General features: G+C 51.5%; 3 protein-coding genes and 1 long non-coding RNA gene across 5 annotated transcripts; 3 read left to right on the forward strand and 1 right to left on the reverse strand.

Moving 5' to 3' along the window:
• Positions 1 to 1,485: 1,485 nt before the first annotated feature.
• LOC146753874 (uncharacterized) lies at positions 1,486 to 3,413 on the reverse strand. 2 transcript variants are annotated; one of them, XR_014939653.1, is made up of 3 exons: positions 2,379 to 3,413; positions 2,195 to 2,304; positions 1,486 to 1,575 (listed from the first exon to the last, which is right to left on the reverse strand). It is a non-coding gene; the product is annotated as an uncharacterized LOC146753874 (long non-coding RNA). The 2 variants fall into 2 exon arrangements; XR_014939652.1 differs by lacking the exon at positions 1,486 to 1,575 and having other exon boundaries at positions 1,609 to 2,304; positions 2,379 to 2,471; positions 2,658 to 3,413.
• A 7,808-nt stretch (positions 3,414 to 11,221) lies between these two features.
• On the forward strand, positions 11,222 to 12,470 carry LOC146753875 (uncharacterized). Its single transcript, XM_085528023.1, has one exon. The coding sequence runs from the start codon at positions 11,365 to 11,367 to the stop codon at positions 12,289 to 12,291; it is 927 nt and encodes a 308-aa protein (XP_085384149.1). The 5' UTR covers positions 11,222 to 11,364; the 3' UTR covers positions 12,292 to 12,470.
• A 3,226-nt stretch (positions 12,471 to 15,696) lies between these two features.
• On the forward strand, positions 15,697 to 16,945 carry LOC146753876 (uncharacterized). Its single transcript, XM_085528089.1, has one exon. The coding sequence runs from the start codon at positions 15,840 to 15,842 to the stop codon at positions 16,764 to 16,766; it is 927 nt and encodes a 308-aa protein (XP_085384215.1). The 5' UTR covers positions 15,697 to 15,839; the 3' UTR covers positions 16,767 to 16,945.
• A 3,226-nt stretch (positions 16,946 to 20,171) lies between these two features.
• Positions 20,172 to 21,420, forward strand: LOC146753877 (uncharacterized). Its single transcript, XM_085527981.1, has one exon. It carries the CDS (start codon positions 20,315 to 20,317, stop codon positions 21,239 to 21,241), a length of 927 nt encoding a protein of 308 aa, XP_085384107.1. The 5' UTR covers positions 20,172 to 20,314; the 3' UTR covers positions 21,242 to 21,420.
• Positions 21,421 to 24,350: the final 2,930 nt, after the last annotated feature.

Below are 24,350 nucleotides of genomic sequence, written 5' to 3' on the forward strand. Positions count from 1 at the left end.
GTCATTAATAAAGATGTTAAAGAGCACCGGTCCCAAGACAGACCCTTGAGGGACGCCGCTCGTTACCGGCCTCCACCTGGACATAGAGCCATTGACCACCACCCTCTGTCTGCGGCCTTTCAACCAATTGCTTATCCATCTAGTTGTCCACCCATCAAATCCACCTCCCTCCAATTTGGAGATGAGGATGTGATGGGGGACCATGTCAAAGGCCTTGCTCAGGTCCAGGTAAATGACATCGGTCGCCTTCCCTTCGTCCACCAACGCCGTCACTCCATCATAGAAGGCCACAAGATTAGTTAAGCATGACCTTCCCCTGGTGAAGCCATGCTGGCTGTCTCGGATCACATGCTCGTTCTTTATGTGATCAAGCATGTTGTCCAGGAGGATCTGTTCCATAATCTTCCCAGGCACAGAGGTGAGACTCACCGGCCTGTAGTTACCCGGGTCGTCCCTGCTCCCCTTCTTGTAAATGGGAGTGACGTGACCCTTCCTCCAATCATCCGGGACCTCACCTGACAGCCACGACTTCTCAAATATGATGGAGAGCGGCTCAGCAACCACCTCAGCCAGCTCCTTCAGGACCCTGGGATGCACGCCATCTGGCCCCATAGACTTATACTCATTCAGTCTAAGGAGGCACTCTCGGACTTGCTCTACCCTTACAGTGGGGAGGGATTTACCTCCTTGGTCCCCACATGGAGGGATGGGGGTGCAAGACTTAGGGACGTGAAAAAGACTAGAATCCTGGCCACCAGTGAAGACCGAGGTGAAGAACTCATTCAGCACCTCAGCTTTCTCTTCATCTGTTGAAGCCATTTCTCCTTTTAAATTTACCAGAGTAGGCACGCCCATTTTGGCCTGTCTCTTCTGGCCAATGTACCTGTAGAAGGTTTTCTTGTTGTTTTTCACATCCCTCGCCAAGTTCAGTTCTGCCTGCGCCTTGGCTTTCCTGATCCCACATCTGCAAGTTCGGACGGCATCCCTGTATTCTTCCCGGGTGACACAGCCTTGTTTCCAGAGCTTGTACACCCCTTTCTTCACCCTCAGTTCTCTTAGCAGGCCCTTGCTGAGCCATGCTGGTATTCTACCTCTCCTGCCCACTTTCTTAATCAGGGGAATGGAGACCTCTTGTGCTGCCAGGAGGGCATCCTTGAACAGTAGCCAGCTCTCCTCAACGTCCTTATCTTTGAGGGCAGCGCGCCAGGGGATCTTGGCCAGCATTCCATTGAGAAGCTTGAAGTCTGCTCTTCTAAAGTTGAGCATCCTGGTCCTGCTCTTTGCCAGGCCCACATCGCTTGAGATCACAAACTGAACCAAGGCATGATCGCTGGAGCCCAGGCAGCCTCCAACCTTGACGCCTTTGATGATCTCCTCAGCGTTGGTGAGCAGCAGGTCCAGCAACGCTTGACCTCTGGTCGGTCTGTCCAATACCTGAACCAGAAAGCTATCATCAATGGATTCCAAGAGCCTTCTGGAGCTCTTGCAGCTCGCCGTGTGGTTTTCCCAACAGATGTCAGGATGGTTGAAGTCCCCCACCAGGACAAGAGCCCGTGAGCCAGACGCCTCACGCATCTGGAGCAAGAAAGCCTCATCAGCAGCCTCCCCTTGATCAGGTGGCCTGTAGTATACCCCTAATACCAGCTGACCTTTATTAGTCCCATCTCTAATCCTAACCCACAGGCTCTCAACCTGTTCTTGACTGTTTCTCATGGGGAGCTCCTCACAGTTTATCCAATCTCTGACATAAAGGGCGACTCCCCCACCCTTCCTACCTCGCCTATCTCTCCTAAAGAGCCTATAGCCATCGATGGTAGTATCCCAATTGTGGGAGTCATCCCACCATGTTTCTGTGATAGCAACAATGTCATAATTTTCAGAGTGCATCACAGTTTCCAGTTCCTCCTGCTTGTTACTCAGGCTCCGTGCATTAGTATAAAGGCACTTCAGCCGGGCTGTCCGTCTCACCACCTTCATAAGCGATCCAGGATCCACTAGAACAGTGGCATCCCCAGCATCCCCCTGCCCTACTCCCTCCTTTTGCACTCTGCAATCTTTGCCCACAGAGTTTGGTACAATCCCTCGAATGCACCGTTCAACCCCAGTAGCCCTTATTTTGCCCCCTTCCCCCTTCGTTCCTAGTTTAAAGACCTATCAATGAGTCCCGCTAATTCTTCAGCTAATACCCTCTTACCCCTCAGGGACAGGCTGCTTGCATCAGCAGCCATCATTCCAGGTGCAGTGTAGATTGCCCCATGGTCAAAATAGCCGAAATTCTTGTGTTTGCACCAGCTCTTAAGCCATCTGTTTAAGAGATGGGTTTTTTGGATCCACCCTGTATCTTTTCCTGACACCACGGGCATAGAAGAAAAGATCACCTGCACCCCAGCTCCTTCAAGTATTCGCCCCATTTCCCTGAAGTCTTTCTTGATGGACCTCAGGCTTTGCTTGCCAACTTCCTCACTGCCAGCCTGAATTATTAAAAGTGGGTAGTAGTCTGAAGAAGGAAATCAATCTAGAAATTTTCTTTGAAATGTCCCTGACCCGTGCCCCAGGAAGGCAGCACACTTCTCTGCGGGTAGGGTCAGGCCGGCATATAGGGCCTTCTGTTCCTTGCAGAAGGGAGTCACCTACAACAATCACCCTTCTGTCCTTACGTGTAGAAGCAGTCTTGAGTCTTCGGGGTGACCGCTTCACCTGTGGCAACCTCATGGGTGCACCTGTTTCCATACTCTCACTAGTCCCCCCCTCAAGTTCCAGGGCCTCAAACCGGTTTCGCAGAGGCACCTGGGGAGCCGGGGATGGTCGTGATGGAGGATGCCCCTTCCGTCGAGCAGGTACCCGTTTCCACTCCTCCTCCCTTCTCAAGTTACTGCTGGGGGGAAGAGAGGACAGGGGGCCGGCTGCAGTGTTGCCAGCTGGCTGGTTCCCCTTTACCACCTGTTTCTGAGGTGGCAGGGGCTGACATGCTCCATTAGGAGCCTCGACTGTGTGCTGAGAACTTGAGGCTGAGAGGGACTGACACCACCAGTCAATCTCCCTCTCACACTCTTTTATAGTCCTCAGCCTCTCCACTTCCTCCTTCAGGTCAACTACGAGGCTGAGCAAGTAGTTCACCTGGTCGCAGTGAACTCAATCTCTGCCTCCCTCACCCAGCCCTGCAAGGGCCAGGCTCTGGCACTCAGTACAGCCAGAGACCTGCACACCAGCATCTTGGGTTGGGGGCTCAGTCTGAGTTTCCTCAGACATTTTGGCAGCAGCCTTCCTATAAGGCATGTGCAGGACGTCAGTCTGGGTCTCTGCAGTCTTCTTGGTTGCTGCCTCCCGTTTCTGTGAGATCGGGACCCTTGTCTTGGCCTCCTCAGTGTTTCTGGCAGCAGCCTTTCGCCGGGGAGCACCCATGTCGGAGCAGAATACTTACCAGAGCTGAAACAGCTGAAACTTTCTTTCCCAGTCCAGGATCCTCCTTTGCTGCACTGATATCCACAGGCAGGAGAACAGCTGACATCATTACACTGGTACAGCTTGTGTGCTGCTTTGGATGTAGGGAAAAAATTGGGACTGTATCCCTAGCTAGTTGTTTATTATCAATTTCCCTGGCATCAGCAGATTTGGCAGGGACTTGGCGGGCTTTGTGTCCTGACACTGAATGCCAATGTAAAGTGCATTAGTACTTGGCACAGGAAAGCACCATCTGTTAGTGTCCAGGGACAGATTGAATGAAAAACGCACTGGCTCAGATTTACCCACCATCTTCTGCTAAAATAAGCAGAGCACATAAATGTCTCCACTCCACAGAAATAGGGCTGGCCTCAATCTCACTTGCCTTCTTGCCTTTCTGATGATGGACGAATTTTTTATAATACATAAACATGGAATTGTATGCTTGAAGGATCAGGAATAAAACTGAGAGTCAGTTGGTACTGAAAAGTATTCAGAAAGCTCAAGAAAACAAGCTTAAGCAAACTGCTTACCTGTTCTAACATGGAAGACCTGAATAATATAAGTTGCTCCAAAAGTAATGCCTCCCATTAATAGCTGTAATGACAAGTAACGACCTCCTATTGTAGTTTCCTCCATGGAGGAAAAGAGCACAATAACAGTACTTGATGAAGCAAATTCTCAGCTTCATTGTTGCCAGCAATGAATAAAAGCCTGCATGCTGTGCTCATAAAAATCTGCACCAGCGGAGGTGAGATGTAGTGAGATATGGAGCTATGAGATATGGTTTAGTGGCTTGTGGTAGCAATAGTAATGGGAGGATGGTTGGACTAGATTATCTTGTAGGTCCTTTCCAACCCTGTGATTCTATGATTCTATGATTCTAGGTGACCCAGTGTCACTGTTGCCACTCCTGAAATACACTATCCACCACCTCACTGTGCTCAAACCCACTGTTTGTTCTTGATAAGTGTTCACCAGGTATTGATGAATGTCAATAAGTACCATCTTTTCCACATGGAGGAATTAAATTCCATACGTTTGCTTCACCTGCACTTCCACATCAGAAGCTATTCACTCAGACTGCCCCTCCACTGTCGTCTGTCACAGGGGATATTGGTGGGAAGGTTCAACCTGTACTGCCATACCACCAACATTTGACTTTGACATCATGGACCAGCATGATAGGAGGCACAAGGAAAAAGCTCAGTGATACTGGTTATCACTTTGCAGAGGGCACACTCCTTTGTACAAGCTGTTGGCAGCTTTCACCCCTTTCAGTCTGTGGAGAAGTCCATTTCCACAGGAGCTGAACAATGGCAACATCACTCTGGAGTCACTCATGAGGGAGAATAATTTTTATGATGACACTGTTATGAAGTTCTTCACATCACTGGAAAGGCAGATTTTCACTTGTCTGATAATTTACACGCGATTGTTCCTTGTAGCAATGAGAAATATGTGAATAGCATGCAAACCAAGAAATTCAGCTGCAAAATTTACTTACACTGGAAAAAGATCCTTTCCATATAATTGGTAAACTCTTAATTATTTTTCAGTCTAGCAAAAGAAAACGATTTTGTGGTCAAAAAACATACAGCATTGGCCTTTGTTGGTATGACCACATACTTTCTTTCGCATGAGCAACAGTCCCACCGAAATATCTCTCTTGGTGTTTTAACAGTGTGGCACTCAAAATCTGTTGGACAGATCTTAAACTTTTTATCCACTGGCCTGCAATACAAATTATAGTAAGCTTTGCAAATAAAGTAGACCTTCAGATAAGTGGTGTTAACAGTAGATGTAGAAGCTTTCCTAAATCAGGATCTAGAACTGAATGTAAGTCCTTCAGCATCCAAGGAACTGCTGAATCCCAGCCTGTCACCATCAATTTCTGTTTCTCCTCCCTGGATGACCAGACCATCTGCAGCACAAGGGACTCCCTTCCCTTCCCTTCCCTTCCCTTCCCTTCCCTTCCCTTCCCTTCCCTTCCCTTCCCTTCCCTTCCCTTCCCTTCCCTTCCCTTCCCTTCCCTTCCCTTCCCTTCCCTTCCCTTCCCTTCCCTTCCCTTCCCTTCCCTTCCCTTCCCTTCCCTTCCCTTCCCTTCCCTTCCCTTCCCATTTTCAGCAGCATGGTCTCAGCCTAACACAAAACATAACGTGGGTTGTGATGTTCTTCTACAGAAAAGCATGTAACCAGTGCATATGCAAGAGGTGAATGCAAGCAGCATAATCCTTCCACACGCTGTGCAGCTCTGTGGAGGCTGTGCAAAAAAAACAGACTGAGATTAAAAGTAGGCTCTCTGTATGTAATTAATGGAAAGAGAAACACATTTGAATTACTCTTTGCAGGAGAACTTTCTCCAACAGCGAGTGTGGTGAGCTAGGTTATGAGGAATGCTGTGAATGCATGCTGCTGTGTTGTGCTGGCTGGCTGTCATAGTTAATAGTTTATAAACCTCTTTTGTACACAGAGGTTGCTTTTAGTATTTATCCTAAAATTAGGGTTAAAGAATTAATTATTGAAAACCATTTGCTGAGCTCTTGACTGCCTGGCCTTGGAAAAAGATGGGGCATAGAGGCAGCAGCTTGGCATGTGACTATTGAACTGCCTTACAAGCAAGCTCATTTAATGTAACTACACATATCCCGCAGGGAAAAACTTACTTACAGATTGCTAAGTTTGCAAACTATGGTAGAATGAGAATCATCTGTGTAACTGGTATTTTTAAAAATAGTGTAATTACCCTGAATGTTTCCTTTTGCAGGCACCAGGCAGGAGAGAGCAACCTGCTGGATAAGAAGGCTCAGGGAACTGATCCATACTACAGTGTGTGTTTGGAAGCCTAAGTGGAGGCAGCTCTGCTTAATGCAGCCAGTTCTGGCTTTGCTGCATGCTCCAGGGCTGCTTGGCAGCTCTCTTTCTCCCTTGTGATGGCTGTGTTGTCCCTGGAGGAAAGCCAGGTTTTTGTGTCTCACTGGTGTGTGAAGTGTCATTGAACCTCTGCTTGTCAACTGGCTACTGCAGTCCTCTGGGAAGGAAGTGTCTGAGACAGCCTGAAGTGCAGTACCTATAACCTGGAGATGTAACCAAAAGTTCACTGGTAATAATCCAGTGAACCTTCCAGGCCCATGATACTTGTGAGATGATAACTGTGTTATTTTAACTGGCAACCTGAATGTTTTGGTTTGTGAAGTTTGCAATTTCAGGTATTTATTTACCAGAATACCCCCCTCTCCGCCCCCTTCTTTTTTCTGTGTGTGAGTAGGGAAATGATCTCACACTGCACACCTGTTCCAACCCCTGGAGCTCTGAGAGAGACCTACAAACTTTACAGCAAGACCTGTGATGAAACCAAGAGACTTGGCATCCCGGGCTTGGCTCCCCAGGAATAGCAGATTCTCTATGGATCCTTTATCCCTGGGACCATGTGTGCCTTCTATAACTATGTTGCAAAACTCTCACTTTGAAAATCTCACTTTTTCTGCGGAGCATGAATTATTAATGTGCTAAAATGTGCTGCTAGCAGTTGTTAGCATTTAAAGCGATTACTCACTGTTCCTGACTGATGCATTTGGTCATTTGCCATTTTCCCCAACTCAGCAAAAACTCATCCTCTCTCTCTGTGCTGTATATTTTGTGCTAAGACCACAGAAACCCAAGAAGATCCACTCTAGGAGATGGGAGCAGTATAAAAAAAAATAGCTAATAATGGAAGTAATTTCAGACTCTAATCAGAAAAGTCCCCTTCTTTGCCTGTAAGGACTTAACCTCATCAGTATGAGAGGAGAGACTTGTACTGTCTGGCCCAATGGCTAGAGCCAAAGCCCACAGTCAAGAGGTAACCAGGAATCCAGACCATAGGCAACACTCACAGGGACAGTATCTTTTAAGATACCCCAGTGCAAGCTATCTTCTGGGCAAGCAATAATAAGACTTGCTCAGTCTCAAGCATGGCTGGCCTGCCCCAGAAAGCCCTGAGACAGGCAGAGCAGCTTTGCATGCTGTTTCCTGCTGGAAAATAACATTCTCCAGAGCTAGTCTCTGCCATGACAGTCAGCAGTACTGTGGAAGGAAATAATGATCGCTTTTTAAGGTCTATGTGCTAGAAGCAGAGTAGAAATTGGCTGAGAACCATAGAGTGGCTTTGGTTGGAAAGGACCTTAAAGACCACCTACTTCCAACAGCACTGAGATAAGCATTCTGATAAATAATCCTCTTCAGAACATCTTAGCACTTGTTCTTGGGGTTGGCCAAGTTGCATTAGACATGTGGGTGTGAATCTGGCTTTTGGGAGGGGCTCTCAGGTGCGTAAGGCACCTGATAATTACCAGGAAGAGATAGGCAAGCTCAGGAGCCAGACTTGGCTGTGTCTGCTATCCCTAAGGCACTGTTTGAATACCAAGACCTGTTACGAGGAGAATCCCACTACTCTGAAGGCCTGAAACAGTGCTAGAGATGTAAGTGAGGGGAAGTGAGGAGCTGCTATGTATAGTCTAACTGAAGTCAGTGCTGCCCCGTTAACATACTGGCACAGCCCATCTGGTAGTACTTTGCCATATGTTTCCCAACTGATACAAGGGAAAAAGGACCTTTCGTGGAAGAAACAAACAGTTCCACACCCTTGAACAAAAACTTGTCTTTCTAGGAGCTTACCCAGCTCAGAGATGAAGGAAGGTGATGTCCACATCATTTGCTACCACCAGAGTAGTTTTATCTGCCATTGGAGATATACAAATACTATGCTACTTTGAAAATCCATCTCTGATTCTGAGACCTTAAATTCTTGCATTTGATCTTATGTTGTTGGTTTGAAATTATTTTTTTTCTGCTTGTCCCACCCATGTACCATGTATCACAAGGTCAAAGGTTTCCTGTAAGGTGTTTCCTTAGAGAGGGCTGTTGACAGTGTGGAGACGAATGTCATCACTATAACTTTGATTTCTCCATTGTATCTCTTCTATCTCTGCATAGAAGGACTGTCACAGCACAACATGGATTTTGTAGGAATGTACATCCCATAGGAATATAAGTGTTGGGTCTACTGAAGGAAGAACATGGGAACTGGAAGAAAGTTCCAGGCTTTTGAAGGAGAGGAAAGCAGAAATTCCTGAATATGGGATATGGGTTCTATCCATTCTTCCCCTACAGATATGGGGGAGGCAGTGTGTAGTCGAAATGCAGTGTGCTGCATCAACATTCCCTTGCCCCAGACAGCAGCAGGGCTACTGAAGTCTGCCCACATGCTTGTTAAGAGATGGGACAACATAACCTTGAGAGATGACAGGACTGACTCAGCTCTGCGGATGCATTTCACAGTCAATACATCCTGTGTCAATTAGCTTGAATTCGCATCCATGATGCCTCAGCCAACCACAGCCTCACAACCGACATCAATATTTAACCCCGCACAGAAAAGCAAAAAATAAAATAAAATAATAATAATAAATCCCAGCAAAACTCCCTCCGGTGACTCCGCAGGTCCTGTTTCTGCAGAGGGTGGGCAGCAGGGGCTCGACCGAGCACCGGGCAGCAGCTGCAATTTCCAGCGGGGCCACGAGGTGCCACTGCAATGCAGGGCACTGCTGCCACGCCGCAGCTGTCCCTGACGAGGGCTGTTCTCCAGCCTTCCTCTGGTGGTTTTGATGCCGCTTATAGCTTGTGTGCTTCTCGGAAATGGTGTGCCTCTCTTAAAGCAGGGTTTGAGCTTCCCATTTTGACCACCTTATGAACTCGAAGGAGATACCCTACGCCCAGTTGGGCAGGGTTGCATCTCAGCACGTGGCAGGAAAAGTAAAATATATTAATGTGAGAAACAATTTATGTCATGGGCAGTGGTGGTTCCTGCCCTCCCAGCCCAGGGATAGCAAAGCTTTTCTGTGAAGCACAAAAGATCTTGAGCATTCACACACCTTTAGGACAGGTGTGTGTGGGGTGCAGGTGTTATTTCTGCCCTGCTCTGTACAATGGAATGTGATCCACTCCTAGGATCACCTGAAATGAGTGTTCTACTTGCATGCAGGGTGCTGGTTTGTGACTTTGTAGCCCATTCATAAATGCCTCGGCCTGTTCCAGGGGGCATTCTGGGGTGTGCACAGGGTATGTGGCACCGACAACCAGCTATGCTGGCAGCGGCCCCTGTGTACTTAGCATTGCCTAACACAGCAGGGGATTGAGTCCAACACTACTCAGGCACCCAAGGTCCTACAAGTGCATCACTCTTCCCAGCAACCTGAAAAGCCCAGTTGTCCAACAAATGGCAACTAATGGGAATCTTCGAATTCAGGCCACTGCAACTTCCTTGGGAGGCCTGCACAGCCAACCAACTGCAAAACAACACAGTCAGTGATAGCAGAAAAGCATAAAAGGAGGAAAAGGAAATGGGAAATCCAGACAGCATTATTAACGCATCTGCTTGTAACAGGCTGTATTTACAGATGTCTGTATTTCCACCAGAATGGCATTTATCTGTAACTTATTAATCAATTTCCTAATACTAAATCAGTAGTTTTACATCAGTAATACTCTAGTACTGAATTAATATGAATAAGGATTTTAGTACTACAGTTTGTCATACAGATGAAGAGAATGGGTAGGTGCTGTTTTGAGAGTGTGCAAAATTATGTAGCTTCTCTTGTTATATGAAGAATCTGCAGGTCATTTGCTGTATTACAGTACTTGCATTGGTATATCACCTAGGGTCAATTTGAAATGTGGATGATCCTTGTTAGGATTCCTGAAGTTTGATTTATGGTTAAAGTACTCTCTGTGACAGAGCATGGATAGGGCCATCAAGCTAGTAAGGTCTGCCTGCTTCTGTGCTGGCAGGAGCAGTCCGTTTTCTGCAGGGTATGCAGCTCTTTGACAAAACTGCCTCCTTTGCCTTTTCGTGCTCAGTTCATTCACAGGATGCAGGTTTCTTGTCTCTGTCATCTACACATCTACACAGATTCTACAGTGTATAGCCCTTTATTTCCCCGCTGTGTTGACCTTCCACGTGTGTGACAAAGACTCCCTCTGTACAGCAGAGTTTCTTCATTCTGGTTTCCTAATTTTTTATTTAAAAGCTGTAAACGCACAGTACAGTGGACTCCTAGGAGAAAGGACTAATATATATATATATAGGTATATAGCCACTATGCCATATGTCATAGCTCCTCATCCAGATGCTTCTAGAACACTGCCAGGGACAGTGACTCCACCACCTCCATGGACAGACAATTTAGTACCTGACCACTCTGATGCGCATTCAGTACATTTCCACTAACAATCCACTGGCTAGGAAGCAAGCAAGTTTCAATGTGGATATTGGATAATAAAGTGGAAGGAGACACTGTGGAAAACATGAGCGCCATTGCTGTGGTTGGAGTGCAGCAGATGATGATGGCCCATTGTGATGTCACTGGCACCATTCCGCCTACGTGAGGAGCAGTGACACACGCAGCACGTCACTGACGTGGATTGTGACGTCCTGGCCCTCAGTGCTTGTAGCCGGGACACAGAGTCTCTCTCTCAGTCTGGCTTGTGCCTACACTCCAGCCGAGCGTGTCTGTGAGGTTTGGAGCGAGCGGCAAGTCTTGCCTTGGTGCTGGTCTCGTGTTCTGGGAGCTGCTGACAGCCGCTCTCAGTGCTCGTCCCCAGAGCCACCGGAGCTTTTTCCCCGACCTGCCTGGTTCAGGCAGCCGGGGCACCCAGAAGGCCACAGCAGCAAAGGGAGCCGGTAAGGGGACACCTCACCCTGGGCAGCTGGGAGGGAGGGACCTGGGCACTTGGCAAGGGACGTGGGCACTTGTTCCTCCCCTGCCGGGCTCAGCGAGTGACCATGGCCTTTCTTCCTTTCCTAGTGTGACCCCTGCTGCTGCAGCAGCGGCGTGAGGAGCAGCCCCTCATCCCCTGCACTTTCCACCATCGCAGCTGGACAGCATGGCTGCTGAGCTGGATCATCGCTGCACCATTTGCCTGGACATCATGGACGATGCCAGCTACGTAATGCCATGCATGCACCAGTTCTGCTTTGGCTGCATCTGGCACTGGGCCCAGACTAGGCCCAAGTGCCCACTTTGCAATGGCAGGGTGACATCCATCCTGCATTCGGTGCGTGCTGACGACAGCTTTGAAGAGGTTGTGGTCAGACAGGATGGGCCAAGGGCCAGAAGAGCACCCCAAAGCCAACCAGAGGCGATGCCAACCTGGGTGTCCATTTTCCGCCAGCACCCAGCTGTGCTCCAGCCCCTAATGCCTTGGCTGCACCAGGAGCTGAGGCAGCTCTTTGGGGGTGACGAAAGGGCAGCCATTTCAGCGTTCCAGGTTGCCCTCTCTGGCCTATCCATATTTGGCCTGGACGAAAGAGCACTGACGGTGTGGCTGCTCAGCTCCCTGCAAAGTCAGGCCGCCAGCTTTGCGAGACAGCTCGTTGTCCAAGCTGTGCGGTTGTGCAGTGGGGAGGTGCGACGTCTGCTGGGCCTGGAGGCCTCCCATGCTCCCACAGGGCAGGAGGGCAGACCCGCAGCTGTCCGTGAAGCAGCTACACCGTCAGCAGAAACTGTTGACCACAGACTACAGCCCTCCAGCAGCACCAGGGAAGCCAACGTGGCAGAGGAGCTTCCTGGCCCCTCAACCTCTGCCCTTCGTGAGGGTCCCAGCCAGCCTCCATCCAATCCGGCTCCAGTTCACAGAGTCCAAGAAGCAGCCCAGGAGGAGTCGGGGGAGGCAGTGCCAGGTCCCTCCAGTGCCAGCACGGGCAGGAAGCGCTCACACAGGGCGCCTCGGCGAGCCCCGAAGAGGAGGAGGACTCACACCTCTGAGGACTCTGCACCTCCTGCCAAGAGGCCACCCCGCAGGCGGCGCTAGGACATCACCCCAGCAGCTGGCCAGAACACGGCCGGGCCTGCAGCTGGGCCACAAGCAGCCCTCAGGGGCTCGGACTGCGTCAGACCACAGAGACGCAGAATGGCCCATATTGGAAGGGGCCTCAAACATCAACAGTCTTCAGCCCCCCCTGCCACAGGCAGGGCCACCAACCTCCATATTTATTAGACCAGGCTGCCCAGAGCCCCATCCACCTGGCCTTGCACACCTCCAGGGCGAGGCATCCACAACTTCTCTGGGCAGCCTGTTCCAGCACTTCTCCACTCTCATAGTACAGAACTTCCCCGATATCCATCCTAAATCTTCCCTCCTTCAAACTAAAACCATTTCCCCTTGTCCTGCCCTTATCCACCCTTTCCAAGAGCTCATTCCCCAATAAAATTCCCTAAAAATTATCCGTGTTGCCACCAGTGCATCTGTCAGCGCCGCGCACAGGGCAGGTCTGACCTCTATGCCTGCTTTTGTTAAACCTCATCCGGTTTCTTCCTGCCCAGCTCTCCAGCCTGTCCAGGTCTCACTGGATGACAGCACAGCCCTCAGGTGTGTCAGCCAAGCCTCCCAACTTTGTATCATCAGCAAACTTGATGAGGGTGGCCACTATCCCCTCGTCAAGGTCACCGATGAAGGTGCTGAACAAGACTGGACCCAGCACATTATCCAGTATCCATATGTAGATACTACATTTGCTCACTGTTGTCACTTCACAGTCAGCAGAGTCTGAGGCTTTGATCGAGTCTTCCCATGTCACCCCAGCCATGATAAATTTCCAGATCCATACAGCACTGGGGTGCCTTCAACAAAACCCATGTCTTTCTCAGAGGCAGCAGGACATGGACCTACAGACTCTTCCCACAAGCGAGCACTGCTGCCCTGCCCTCTGCACACATTGGTTCCTTCCACACCAGGTCAAAGAAGGCCCGTGGGTGGCTCTTAGCTGGGGGCAGCAGGGGTGGTCCCCTCTGCCCGGCATGCACCAGGCCTAATCCAGGCTGTGTCTCCCATCTGGATTGCAGGCAGGATTGATTCTGCCCATCCAGATGGGCTCATTTTACACTACAGAGGCAGCGAGCCTGGAGCGTTTGACTTGCAGGAAAGCCTTGTGTAGCCAGGGCCAGTTCAGCATGGGGCTGCTGCAGGGTAGCTCTCCTGGCCCGTGGCGACATGGGTGGCCTCCGGGCCAGGCAGATGTTGCACCTCCCAGCTGCACAGCTGCGCAGCTCAGACAACAAGCTGTCGCACAAAGCTGACGGCCTGGCTATATGGGGAGCTGAGCAGCCACACAGTCAGCGCTGCCTCGTCCAGGCCATAGAAGGACAGGCCAAAAATGACAAGCTGGAACGCTGAAAAGGCTGCCATATTATCAACTCCAAAGTGCTCACAGGAAGACATGGGTTTTGTTGAAGGCACCCCAGTGCTGCATGGATCTGTAGATGTTTGTCACAGCTGGGGCAAAGTGGGAAGACTCAGTCAATGCCTCAAGCTGCTGCAAAATGCCAACAGTGAGCAGATGTAATACGGGGAATGGAATGGACCGAGACACTGTGGAGAACCCGGGCGCCACTGTAGCAGATGATGATTGCCCGTTGTGACGTCTTCTTCTTAGACATCTTCCTCTCTGCTGTACTGTATTTCCAGAAAAAAATATTTTCTTCACAAATCCTTCTTTACATTTGTCTTGTAATGTTGGCAAATGATGTCAAAGTTCAACCTGAATTGTGTTTTGTTACTTCTACCACTATTCCACTGCAACATCAAAACCAAGCGTTTAGAGGCAGGAATTTTTTTTTATAGAATCATAGAATCACAAGGTTGGATAGGACCAACACGATCATCTAGTCCAACGGTGCTCCCATTACTGTAGCTACCACAAGCCACTATGCCATATGTCATAGCTCCTCATCCAGACGCCTCTTGAACACTGCCAGGGACAGAGACTCCACCACCTCCCTGGGCAGCCATTCCAGTGCCTGACCACTCTCTGAGAGAAAAAGTTCCTTCTTATGTCCAGTCTAAACCTCATCTGATGCAACTTGTGGCCATTTCCTCGGGTTCTGTTTGTTGTCTGAGAGAAGAAGCCAAACCTCTCCTCACCATAACCTCCCTTCAGGAAGTTGTGGAGTGCAGTGAGGTCTTTCCTGAGCCTCCTCCTTTCCAGATAAACAATCCCAGCTCCCTCAGCCACTCCTCAGAAGACTTGAGCTCCCTGACCCCTCACCAGTTTTGTTGTCCTCTGGATACATTCCTCAATGTCTTTCTAGCAGCGAGGGGCCAAAACTGAACACAGTACATGAGGTGCAGCCTCACCAGTGCTGAGTCCAGGGGGTGATTACTCCCCTGCTCCTGTTGGCCACACAATTTCTAATGCAGGCCAAGATGCCATTGGCCCTCTTGGCCACCTGGACACACTGTTGACTCATGTTCAGCTGAGCATCAACAAACATCCCCAGGTCCCTTTCCTCTTCACAGTCTTCCAGCCACTCAGCCCCAAGCCTATAGCGCCGCGTGGGGTTATTGTGGCCAAAGTGCAGGACCAAGCTGTGTTGAAGCTCATCCCAATCACCTCAGCCCAGCAATCCACCTTATCTAGATCCTTCTGAAGGTATCCCGCCCTCGGGCATACCAACACCACCTCCCAACTTGGTGTCATCTGCAAACTCGCTGATGGTACACTCAATCCCCTCGTGTAGGTCATCAATAAAGATATCAAACAAGATGGGCCCTGTCACGAGTTAGCAACACAATGCACGGTTCTTGTGCCAGGAAGATTTATTTACTTCTGTGATGAACATGATCGTAACGGTGTATCACTCACTGTCATCCTTCTAAGCAAGCCTTTTCATATTCTAAGATGAGCGTTCAGTACATTTCCACTAACAATCCACTGGCTAGAAAGCAAGCAAGTTTCAATAGGGATACTGGATAATAAAGTAGAAGGAGACACTGTGGAAAACCTGAGCGCCATTGCTGTGGTTGGAGTGCAGCAGATGATGATGGCCCATTGTGATGTCACTGGCACCATTCCGCCTACGTGAGGAGCAGTGACACACGCAGCACGTCACTGACGTGGATTGTGACGTCCTGGCCCTCAGTGCTTGTAGCCGGGACACAGAGTCTCTCTCTCAGTCTGGCTTGTGCCTACACTCCAGCTGAGCGTGTCTGTGAGGTTTGGAGCGAGCGGCAAGTCTTGCCTTGGTGCTGGTCTCGTGTTCTGGGAGCTGCTGACAGCCGCTCTCAGTGCTCGTCCCCAGAGCCACCGGAGCTTTTTCCCCGACCTGCCTGGTTCAGGCAGCCGGGGCACCCAGAAGGCCACAGCAGCAAAGGGAGCCGGTAAGGGGACACCTCACCCTGGGCAGCTGGGAGGGAGGGACCTGGGCACTTGGCAAGGGACGTGGGCACTTGTTCCTCCCCTGCCGGGCTCAGCGAGTGACCATGGCCTTTCTTCCTTTCCTAGTGTGACCCCTGCTGCTGCAGCAGCGGCGTGAGGAGCAGCCCCTCATCCCCTGCACTTTCCACCATCGCAGCTGGACAGCATGGCTGCTGAGCTGGATCATCGCTGCACCATTTGCCTGGACATCATGGACGATGCCAGCTACGTAATGCCATGCATGCACCAGTTCTGCTTTGGCTGCATCTGGCACTGGGCCCAGACTAGGCCCAAGTGCCCACTTTGCAATGGCAGGGTGACATCCATCCTGCATTCGGTGCGTGCTGACGACAGCTTTGAAGAGGTTGTGGTCAGACAGGATGGGCCAAGGGCCAGAAGAGCACCCCAAAGCCAACCAGAGGCGATGCCAACCTGGGTGTCCATTTTCCGCCAGCACCCAGCTGTGCTCCAGCCCCTAATGCCTTGGCTGCACCAGGAGCTGAGGCAGCTCTTTGGGGGTGACGAAAGGGCAGCCATTTCAGCGTTCCAGGTTGCCCTCTCTGGCCTATCCATATTTGGCCTGGACGAAAGAGCACTGACGGTGTGGCTGCTCAGCTCCCTGCGAAGTCAGGCCGCCAGCTTTGCGAGACAGCTCGTTGTCCAAGCTGTGCGGTTGTGCAGTGGGGAGGTGCGACGTCTGCTGGGCCTGGAGGCCTCCCATGCTCCCACAGGGCAGGAGGGCAGACCCGCAGCTGTCCGTGAAGCAGCTACACCGTCAGCAGAAACTGTTGACCACAGACTACAGCCCTCCAGCAGCACCAGGGAAGCCAACGTGGCAGAGGAGCTTCCTGGCCCCTCAACCTCTGCCCTTCGTGAGGGTCCCAGCCAGCCTCCATCCAATCCGGCTCCAGTTCACAGAGTCCAAGAAGCAGCCCAGGAGGAGTCGGGGGAGGCAGTGCCAGGTCCCTCCAGTGCCAGCACGGGCAGGAAGCGCTCACGCAGGGCGCCTCGGCGAGCCCCGAAGAGGAGGAGGACTCACACCTCTGAGGACTCTGCACCTCCTGCCAAGAGGCCACCCCGCAGGCGGCGCTAGGACATCACCCCAGCAGCTGGCCAGAACACGGCCGGGCCTGCAGCTGGGCCACAAGCAGCCCTCAGGGGCTCGGACTGCGTCAGACCACAGAGACGCAGAATGGCCCATATTGGAAGGGGCCTCAAACATCAACAGTCTTCAGCCCCCCCTGCCACAGGCAGGGCCACCAACCTCCATATTTATTAGACCAGGCTGCCCAGAGCCCCATCCACCTGGCCTTGCACACCTCCAGGGCGAGGCATCCACAACTTCTCTGGGCAGCCTGTTCCAGCACTTCTCCACTCTCATAGTACAGAACTTCCCCGATATCCATCCTAAATCTTCCCTCCTTCAAACTAAAACCATTTCCCCTTGTCCTGCCCTTATCCACCCTTTCCAAGAGCTCATTCCCCAATAAAATTCCCTAAAAATTATCCGTGTTGCCACCAGTGCATCTGTCAGCGCCGCGCACAGGGCAGGTCTGACCTCTATGCCTGCTTTTGTTAAACCTCATCCGGTTTCTTCCTGCCCAGCTCTCCAGCCTGTCCAGGTCTCACTGGATGACAGCACAGCCCTCAGGTGTGTCAGCCAAGCCTCCCAACTTCGTATCATCAGCAAACTTGATGAGGGTGGCCACTATCCCCTCGTCAAGGTCACCGATGAAGGTGCTGAACAAGACTGGACCCAGCACATTATCCAGTATCCATATGTAGATACTACATTTGCTCACTGTTGTCACTTCACAGTCAGCAGAGTCTGAGGCTTTGATCGAGTCTTCCCATGTCACCCCAGCCATGATAAATTTCCAGATCCATACAGCACTGGGGTGCCTTCAACAAAACCCATGTCTTTCTCAGAGGCAGCAGGACATGGACCTACAGACTCTTCCCACAAGCGAGCACTGCTGCCCTGCCCTCTGCACACATTGGTTCCTTCCACACCAGGTCAAAGAAGGCCCGTGGGTGGCTCTTAGCTGGGGGCAGCAGGGGTGGTCCCCTCTGCCCGGCATGCACCAGGCCTAATCCAGGCTGTGTCTCCCATCTGGATTGCAGGCAGGATTGATTCTGCCCATCCAGATGGGCTCATTTTACACTACAGAGGCAGCGAGCCTGGAGCGTTTGACTTGCAGGAAAGCCTTGTGTAGCCAGGGCCAGTTCAGCATGGGGCTGCTGCAGGGCAGCTCTCCTGGCCCGTGGCGACATGGGTGGCCTCCGGGCCAGGCAGATGTTGCACCTCCCAGCTGCACAGCTGCGCAGCTCAGACAACAAGCTGTCGCACAAAGCTGACGGCCTGGCTATATGGGGAGCTGAGCAGCCACACAGTCAGCGCTGCCTCGTCCAGGCCATAGAAGGACAGGCCAAAAATGACAAGCTGGAACGCTGAAAAGGCTGCCATATTATCAACTCCAAAGTGCTCACAGGAAGACATGGGTTTTGTTGAAGGCACCCCAGTGCTGCATGGATCTGTAGATGTTTGTCACAGCTGGGGCAAAGTGGGAAGACTCAGTCAATGCCTCAAGCTGCTGCAAAATGCCAACAGTGAGCAGATGTAATACGGGGAATGGAATGGACCCAGACACTGTGGAGAACCCGGGCGCCACTGTAGCAGATGATGATTGCCCGTTGTGACGTCTTCTTCTTAGACATCTTCCTCTCTGCTGTACTGTATTTCCAGAAAAAAATATTTTCTTCACAAATCCTTCTTTACATTTGTCTTGTAATGTTGGCAAATGATGTCAAAGTTCAACCTGAATTGTGTTTTGTTACTTCTACCACTATTCCACTGCAACATCAAAACCAAGCGTTTAGAGGCAGGAATTTTTTTTTATAGAATCATAGAATCACAAGGTTGGATAGGACCAACACGATCATCTAGTCCAACGGTGCTCCCATTACTGTAGCTACCACAAGCCACTATGCCATATGTCATAGCTCCTCATCCAGACGCCTCTTGAACACTGCCAGGGACAGAGACTCCACCACCTCCCTGGGCAGCCATTCCAGTGCCTGACCACTCTCTGAGAGAAAAAGTTCCTTCTTATGTCCAGTCTAAACCTCATCTGATGCAACTTGTGGACATTTCCTCGGGTTCTGTTTGTTGTCTGAGAGAAGAAGCCAAACCTCTCCTCACCATAACCTCCCTTCAGGAAGTTGTGGAGTGCAGTGAGGTCTTTCCTGAGCCTCCTCCTTTCCAGATAAACAATCCCAGCTCCCTCAGCCACTCCTCAGAAGACTTGAGCTCCCTGACCCCTCACCAGTTTTGTTGTCCTCTGGATACATTCCTCAATGTCTTTCTAGCAGCGAGGGGCCAAAACTGAACACAGTACATGAGGTGCAGCCTCACCAGTGCTGAGTCCAGGGGGTGATTACTCCCCTGCTCCTGTTGGCCACACAATTTCTAATGCAGGCCAAGATGCCATTGGCCCTCTTGGCCACCTGGACACACTGTTGACTCATGTTCAGCTGAGCATCAACAAACATCCCCAGGTCCCTTTCCTCTTCACAGTCTTCCAGCCACTCAGCCCCAAGCCTATAGCGCCGCGTGGGGTTATTGTGGCCAAAGTGCAGGACCAAGCTGTGTTGAAGCTCATCCCAATCACCTCAGCCCAGCAATCCACCTTATCTAGATCCTTCTGAAGGTATCCCGCCCTCGGGCATACCAACACCACCTCCCAACTTGGTGTCATCTGCAAACTCGCTGATGGTACACTCAATCCCCTCGTGTAGGTCATCAATAAAGATATCAAACAAGATGGGCCCTGTCACGAGTTAGCAACACAATGCACGGTTCTTGTGCCAGGAAGATTTATTTACTTCTGTGATGAACATGATCGTAACGGTGTATCACTCACTGTCATCCTTCTAAGCAAGCCTTTTCATATTCTAAGATGAGCGTTCAGTACATTTCCACTAACAATCCACTGGCTAGAAAGCAAGCAAGTTTCAATAGGGATACTGGATAATAAAGTAGAAGGAGACACTGTGGAAAACCTGAGCGCCATTGCTGTGGTTGGAGTGCAGCAGATGATGATGGCCCATTGTGATGTCACTGGCACCATTCCGCCTACGTGAGGAGCAGTGACACACGCAGCACGTCACTGACGTGGATTGTGACGTCCTGGCCCTCAGTGCTTGTAGCCGGGACACAGAGTCTCTCTCTCAGTCTGGCTTGTGCCTACACTCCAGCCGAGCGTGTCTGTGAGGTTTGGAGCGAGCGGCAAGTCTTGCCTTGGTGCTGGTCTCGTGTTCTGGGAGCTGCTGACAGCCGCTCTCAGTGCTCGTCCCCAGAGCCACCGGAGCTTTTTCCCCGACCTGCCTGGTTCAGGCAGCCGGGGCACCCAGAAGGCCACAGCAGCAAAGGGAGCCGGTAAGGGGACACCTCACCCTGGGCAGCTGGGAGGGAGGGACCTGGGCACTTGGCAAGGGACGTGGGCACTTGTTCCTCCCCTGCCGGGCTCAGCGAGTGACCATGGCCTTTCTTCCTTTCCTAGTGTGACCCCTGCTGCTGCAGCAGCGGCGTGAGGAGCAGCCCCTCATCCCCTGCACTTTCCACCATCGCAGCTGGACAGCATGGCTGCTGAGCTGGATCATCGCTGCACCATTTGCCTGGACATCATGGACGATGCCAGCTACGTAATGCCATGCATGCACCAGTTCTGCTTTGGCTGCATCTGGCACTGGGCCCAGACTAGGCCCAAGTGCCCACTTTGCAATGGCAGGGTGACATCCATCCTGCATTCGGTGCGTGCTGACGACAGCTTTGAAGAGGTTGTGGTCAGACAGGATGGGCCAAGGGCCAGAAGAGCACCCCAAAGCCAACCAGAGGCGATGCCAACCTGGGTGTCCATTTTCCGCCAGCACCCAGCTGTGCTCCAGCCCCTAATGCCTTGGCTGCACCAGGAGCTGAGGCAGCTCTTTGGGGGTGACGAAAGGGCAGCCATTTCAGCGTTCCAGGTTGCCCTCTCTGGCCTATCCATATTTGGCCTGGACGAAAGAGCACTGACGGTGTGGCTGCTCAGCTCCCTGCGAAGTCAGGCCGCCAGCTTTGCGAGACAGCTCGTTGTCCAAGCTGTGCGGTTGTGCAGTGGGGAGGTGCGACGTCTGCTGGGCCTGGAGGCCTCCCATGCTCCCACAGGGCAGGAGGGCAGACCCGCAGCTGTCCGTGAAGCAGCTACACCGTCAGCAGAAACTGTTGACCACAGACTACAGCCCTCCAGCAGCACCAGGGAAGCCAACGTGGCAGAGGAGCTTCCTGGCCCCTCAACCTCTGCCCTTCGTGAGGGTCCCAGCCAGCCTCCATCCAATCCGGCTCCAGTTCACAGAGTCCAAGAAGCAGCCCAGGAGGAGTCGGGGGAGGCAGTGCCAGGTCCCTCCAGTGCCAGCACGGGCAGGAAGCGCTCACGCAGGGCGCCTCGGCGAGCCCCGAAGAGGAGGAGGACTCACACCTCTGAGGACTCTGCACCTCCTGCCAAGAGGCCACCCCGCAGGCGGCGCTAGGACATCACCCCAGCAGCTGGCCAGAACACGGCCGGGCCTGCAGCTGGGCCACAAGCAGCCCTCAGGGGCTCGGACTGCGTCAGACCACAGAGACGCAGAATGGCCCATATTGGAAGGGGCCTCAAACATCAACAGTCTTCAGCCCCCCCTGCCACAGGCAGGGCCACCAACCTCCATATTTATTAGACCAGGCTGCCCAGAGCCCCATCCACCTGGCCTTGCACACCTCCAGGGCGAGGCATCCACAACTTCTCTGGGCAGCCTGTTCCAGCACTTCTCCACTCTCATAGTACAGAACTTCCCCGATATCCATCCTAAATCTTCCCTCCTTCAAACTAAAACCATTTCCCCTTGTCCTGCCCTTATCCACCCTTTCCAAGAGCTCATTCCCCAATAAAATTCCCTAAAAATTATCCGTGTTGCCACCAGTGCATCTGTCAGCGCCGCGCACAGGGCAGGTCTGACCTCTATGCCTGCTTTTGTTAAACCTCATCCGGTTTCTTCCTGCCCAGCTCTCCAGCCTGTCCAGGTCTCACTGGATGACAGCACAGCCCTCAGGTGTGTCAGCCAAGCCTCCCAACTTTGTATCATCAGCAAACTTGATGAGGGTGGCCACTATCCCCTCGTCAAGGTCACCGATGAAGGTGCTGAACAAGACTGGACCCAGCACATTATCCAGTATCCATATGTAGATACTACATTTGCTCACTGTTGTCACTTCACAGTCAGCAGAGTCTGAGGCTTTGATCGAGTCTTCCCATGTCACCCCAGCCATGATAAATTTCCAGATCCATACAGCACTGGGGTGCCTTCAACAAAACCCATGTCTTTCTCAGAGGCAGCAGGACATGGACCTACAGACTCTTCCCACAAGCGAGCACTGCTGCCCTGCCCTCTGCACACATTGGTTCCTTCCACACCAGGTCAAAGAAGGCCCGTGGGTGGCTCTTAGCTGGGGGCAGCAGGGGTGGTCCCCTCTGCCCGGCATGCACCAGGCCTAATCCAGGCTGTGTCTCCCATCTGGATTGCAGGCAGGATTGATTCTGCCCATCCAGATGGGCTCATTTTACACTACAGAGGCAGCGAGCCTGGAGCGTTTGACTTGCAGGAAAGCCTTGTGTAGCCAGGGCCAGTTCAGCATGGGGCTGCTGCAGGGCAGCTCTCCTGGCCCGTGGCGACATGGGTGGCCTCCGGGCCAGGCAGATGTTGCACCTCCCAGCTGCACAGCTGCGCAGCTCAGACAACAAGCTGTCGCACAAAGCTGACGGCCTGGCTATATGGGGAGCTGAGCAGCCACACAGTCAGCGCTGCCTCGTCCAGGCCATAGAAGGACAGGCCAAAAATGACAAGCTGGAACGCTGAAAAGGCTGCCATATTATCAACTCCAAAGTGCTCACAGGAAGACATGGGTTTTGTTGAAGGCACCCCAGTGCTGCATGGATCTGTAGATGTTTGTCACAGCTGGGGCAAAGTGGGAAGACTCAGTCAATGCCTCAAGCTGCTGCAAAATGCCAACAGTGAGCAGATGTAATACGGGGAATGGAATGGACCCAGACACTGTGGAGAACCCGGGCGCCACTGTAGCAGATGATGATTGCCCGTTGTGACGTCTTCTTCTTAGACATCTTCCTCTCTGCTGTACTGTATTTCCAGAAAAAAATATTTTCTTCACAAATCCTTCTTTACATTTGTCTTGTAATGTTGGCAAATGATGTCAAAGTTCAACCTGAATTGTGTTTTGTTACTTCTACCACTATTCCACTGCAACATCAAAACCAAGCGTTTAGAGGCAGGAATTTTTTTTTATAGAATCATAGAATCACAAGGTTGGATAGGACCAACACGATCATCTAGTCCAACGGTGCTCCCATTACTGTAGCTACCACAAGCCACTATGCCATATGTCATAGCTCCTCATCCAGACGCCTCTTGAACACTGCCAGGGACAGAGACTCCACCACCTCCCTGGGCAGCCATTCCAGTGCCTGACCACTCTCTGAGAGAAAAAGTTCCTTCTTATGTCCAGTCTAAACCTCATCTGATGCAACTTGTGGCCATTTCCTCGGGTTCTGTTTGTTGTCTGAGAGAAGAAGCCAAACCTCTCCTCACCATAACCTCCCTTCAGGAAGTTGTGGAGTGCAGTGAGGTCTTTCCTGAGCCTCCTCCTTTCCAGATAAACAATCCCAGCTCCCTCAGCCACTCCTCAGAAGACTTGAGCTCCCTGACCCCTCACCAGTTTTGTTGTCCTCTGGATACATTCCTCAATGTCTTTCTAGCAGCGAGGGGCCAAAACTGAACACAGTACATGAGGTGCAGCCTCACCAGTGCTGAGTCCAGGGGGTGATTACTCCCCTGCTCCTGTTGGCCACACAATTTCTAATGCAGGCCAAGATGCCATTGGCCCTCTTGGCCACCTGGACACACTGTTGACTCATGTTCAGCTGAGCATCAACAAACATCCCCAGGTCCCTTTCCTCTTCACAGTCTTCCAGCCACTCAGCCCCAAGCCTATAGCGCCGCGTGGGGTTATTGTGGCCAAAGTGCAGGACCAAGCTGTGTTGAAGCTCATCCCAATCACCTCAGCCCAGCAATCCACCTTATCTAGATCCTTCTGAAGGTATCCCGCCCTCGGGCATACCAACACCACCTCCCAACTTGGTGTCATCTGCAAACTCGCTGATGGTACACTCAATCCCCTCGTGTAGGTCATCAATAAAGATATCAAACAAGATGGGCCCTGTCACGAGTTAGCAACACAATGCACGGTTCTTGTGCCAGGAAGATTTATTTACTTCTGTGATGAACATGATCGTAACGGTGTATCACTCACTGTCATCCTTCTAAGCAAGCCTTTTCATATTCTAAGATGAGCGTTCAGTACATTTCCACTAACAATCCACTGGCTAGAAAGCAAGCAAGTTTCAATAGGGATACTGGATAATAAAGTAGAAGGAGACACTGTGGAAAACCTGAGCGCCATTGCTGTGGTTGGAGTGCAGCAGATGATGATGGCCCATTGTGATGTCACTGGCACCATTCCGCCTACGTGAGGAGCAGTGACACACGCAGCACGTCACTGACGTGGATTGTGACGTCCTGGCCCTCAGTG

The sequence above is a fragment of the Coturnix japonica genome, chromosome Z, assembly GCF_054131305.1.
Source record: "Coturnix japonica strain WE chromosome Z, WE-NBRP24, whole genome shotgun sequence".
Taxonomy (NCBI): Eukaryota; Metazoa; Chordata; class Aves; order Galliformes; family Phasianidae; genus Coturnix; species Coturnix japonica.

Bases quoted from the DNA above. Each gene is read 5' to 3' on its own strand.
- LOC146753875 (XM_085528023.1), top strand. From the start codon at position 11,365: ATGGCTGCTGAGCTGGATCATCGCTGCACCATTTGCCTGGACATCATG.
- LOC146753876 (XM_085528089.1), top strand. From the start codon at position 15,840: ATGGCTGCTGAGCTGGATCATCGCTGCACCATTTGCCTGGACATCATG.
- LOC146753877 (XM_085527981.1), top strand. From the start codon at position 20,315: ATGGCTGCTGAGCTGGATCATCGCTGCACCATTTGCCTGGACATCATG.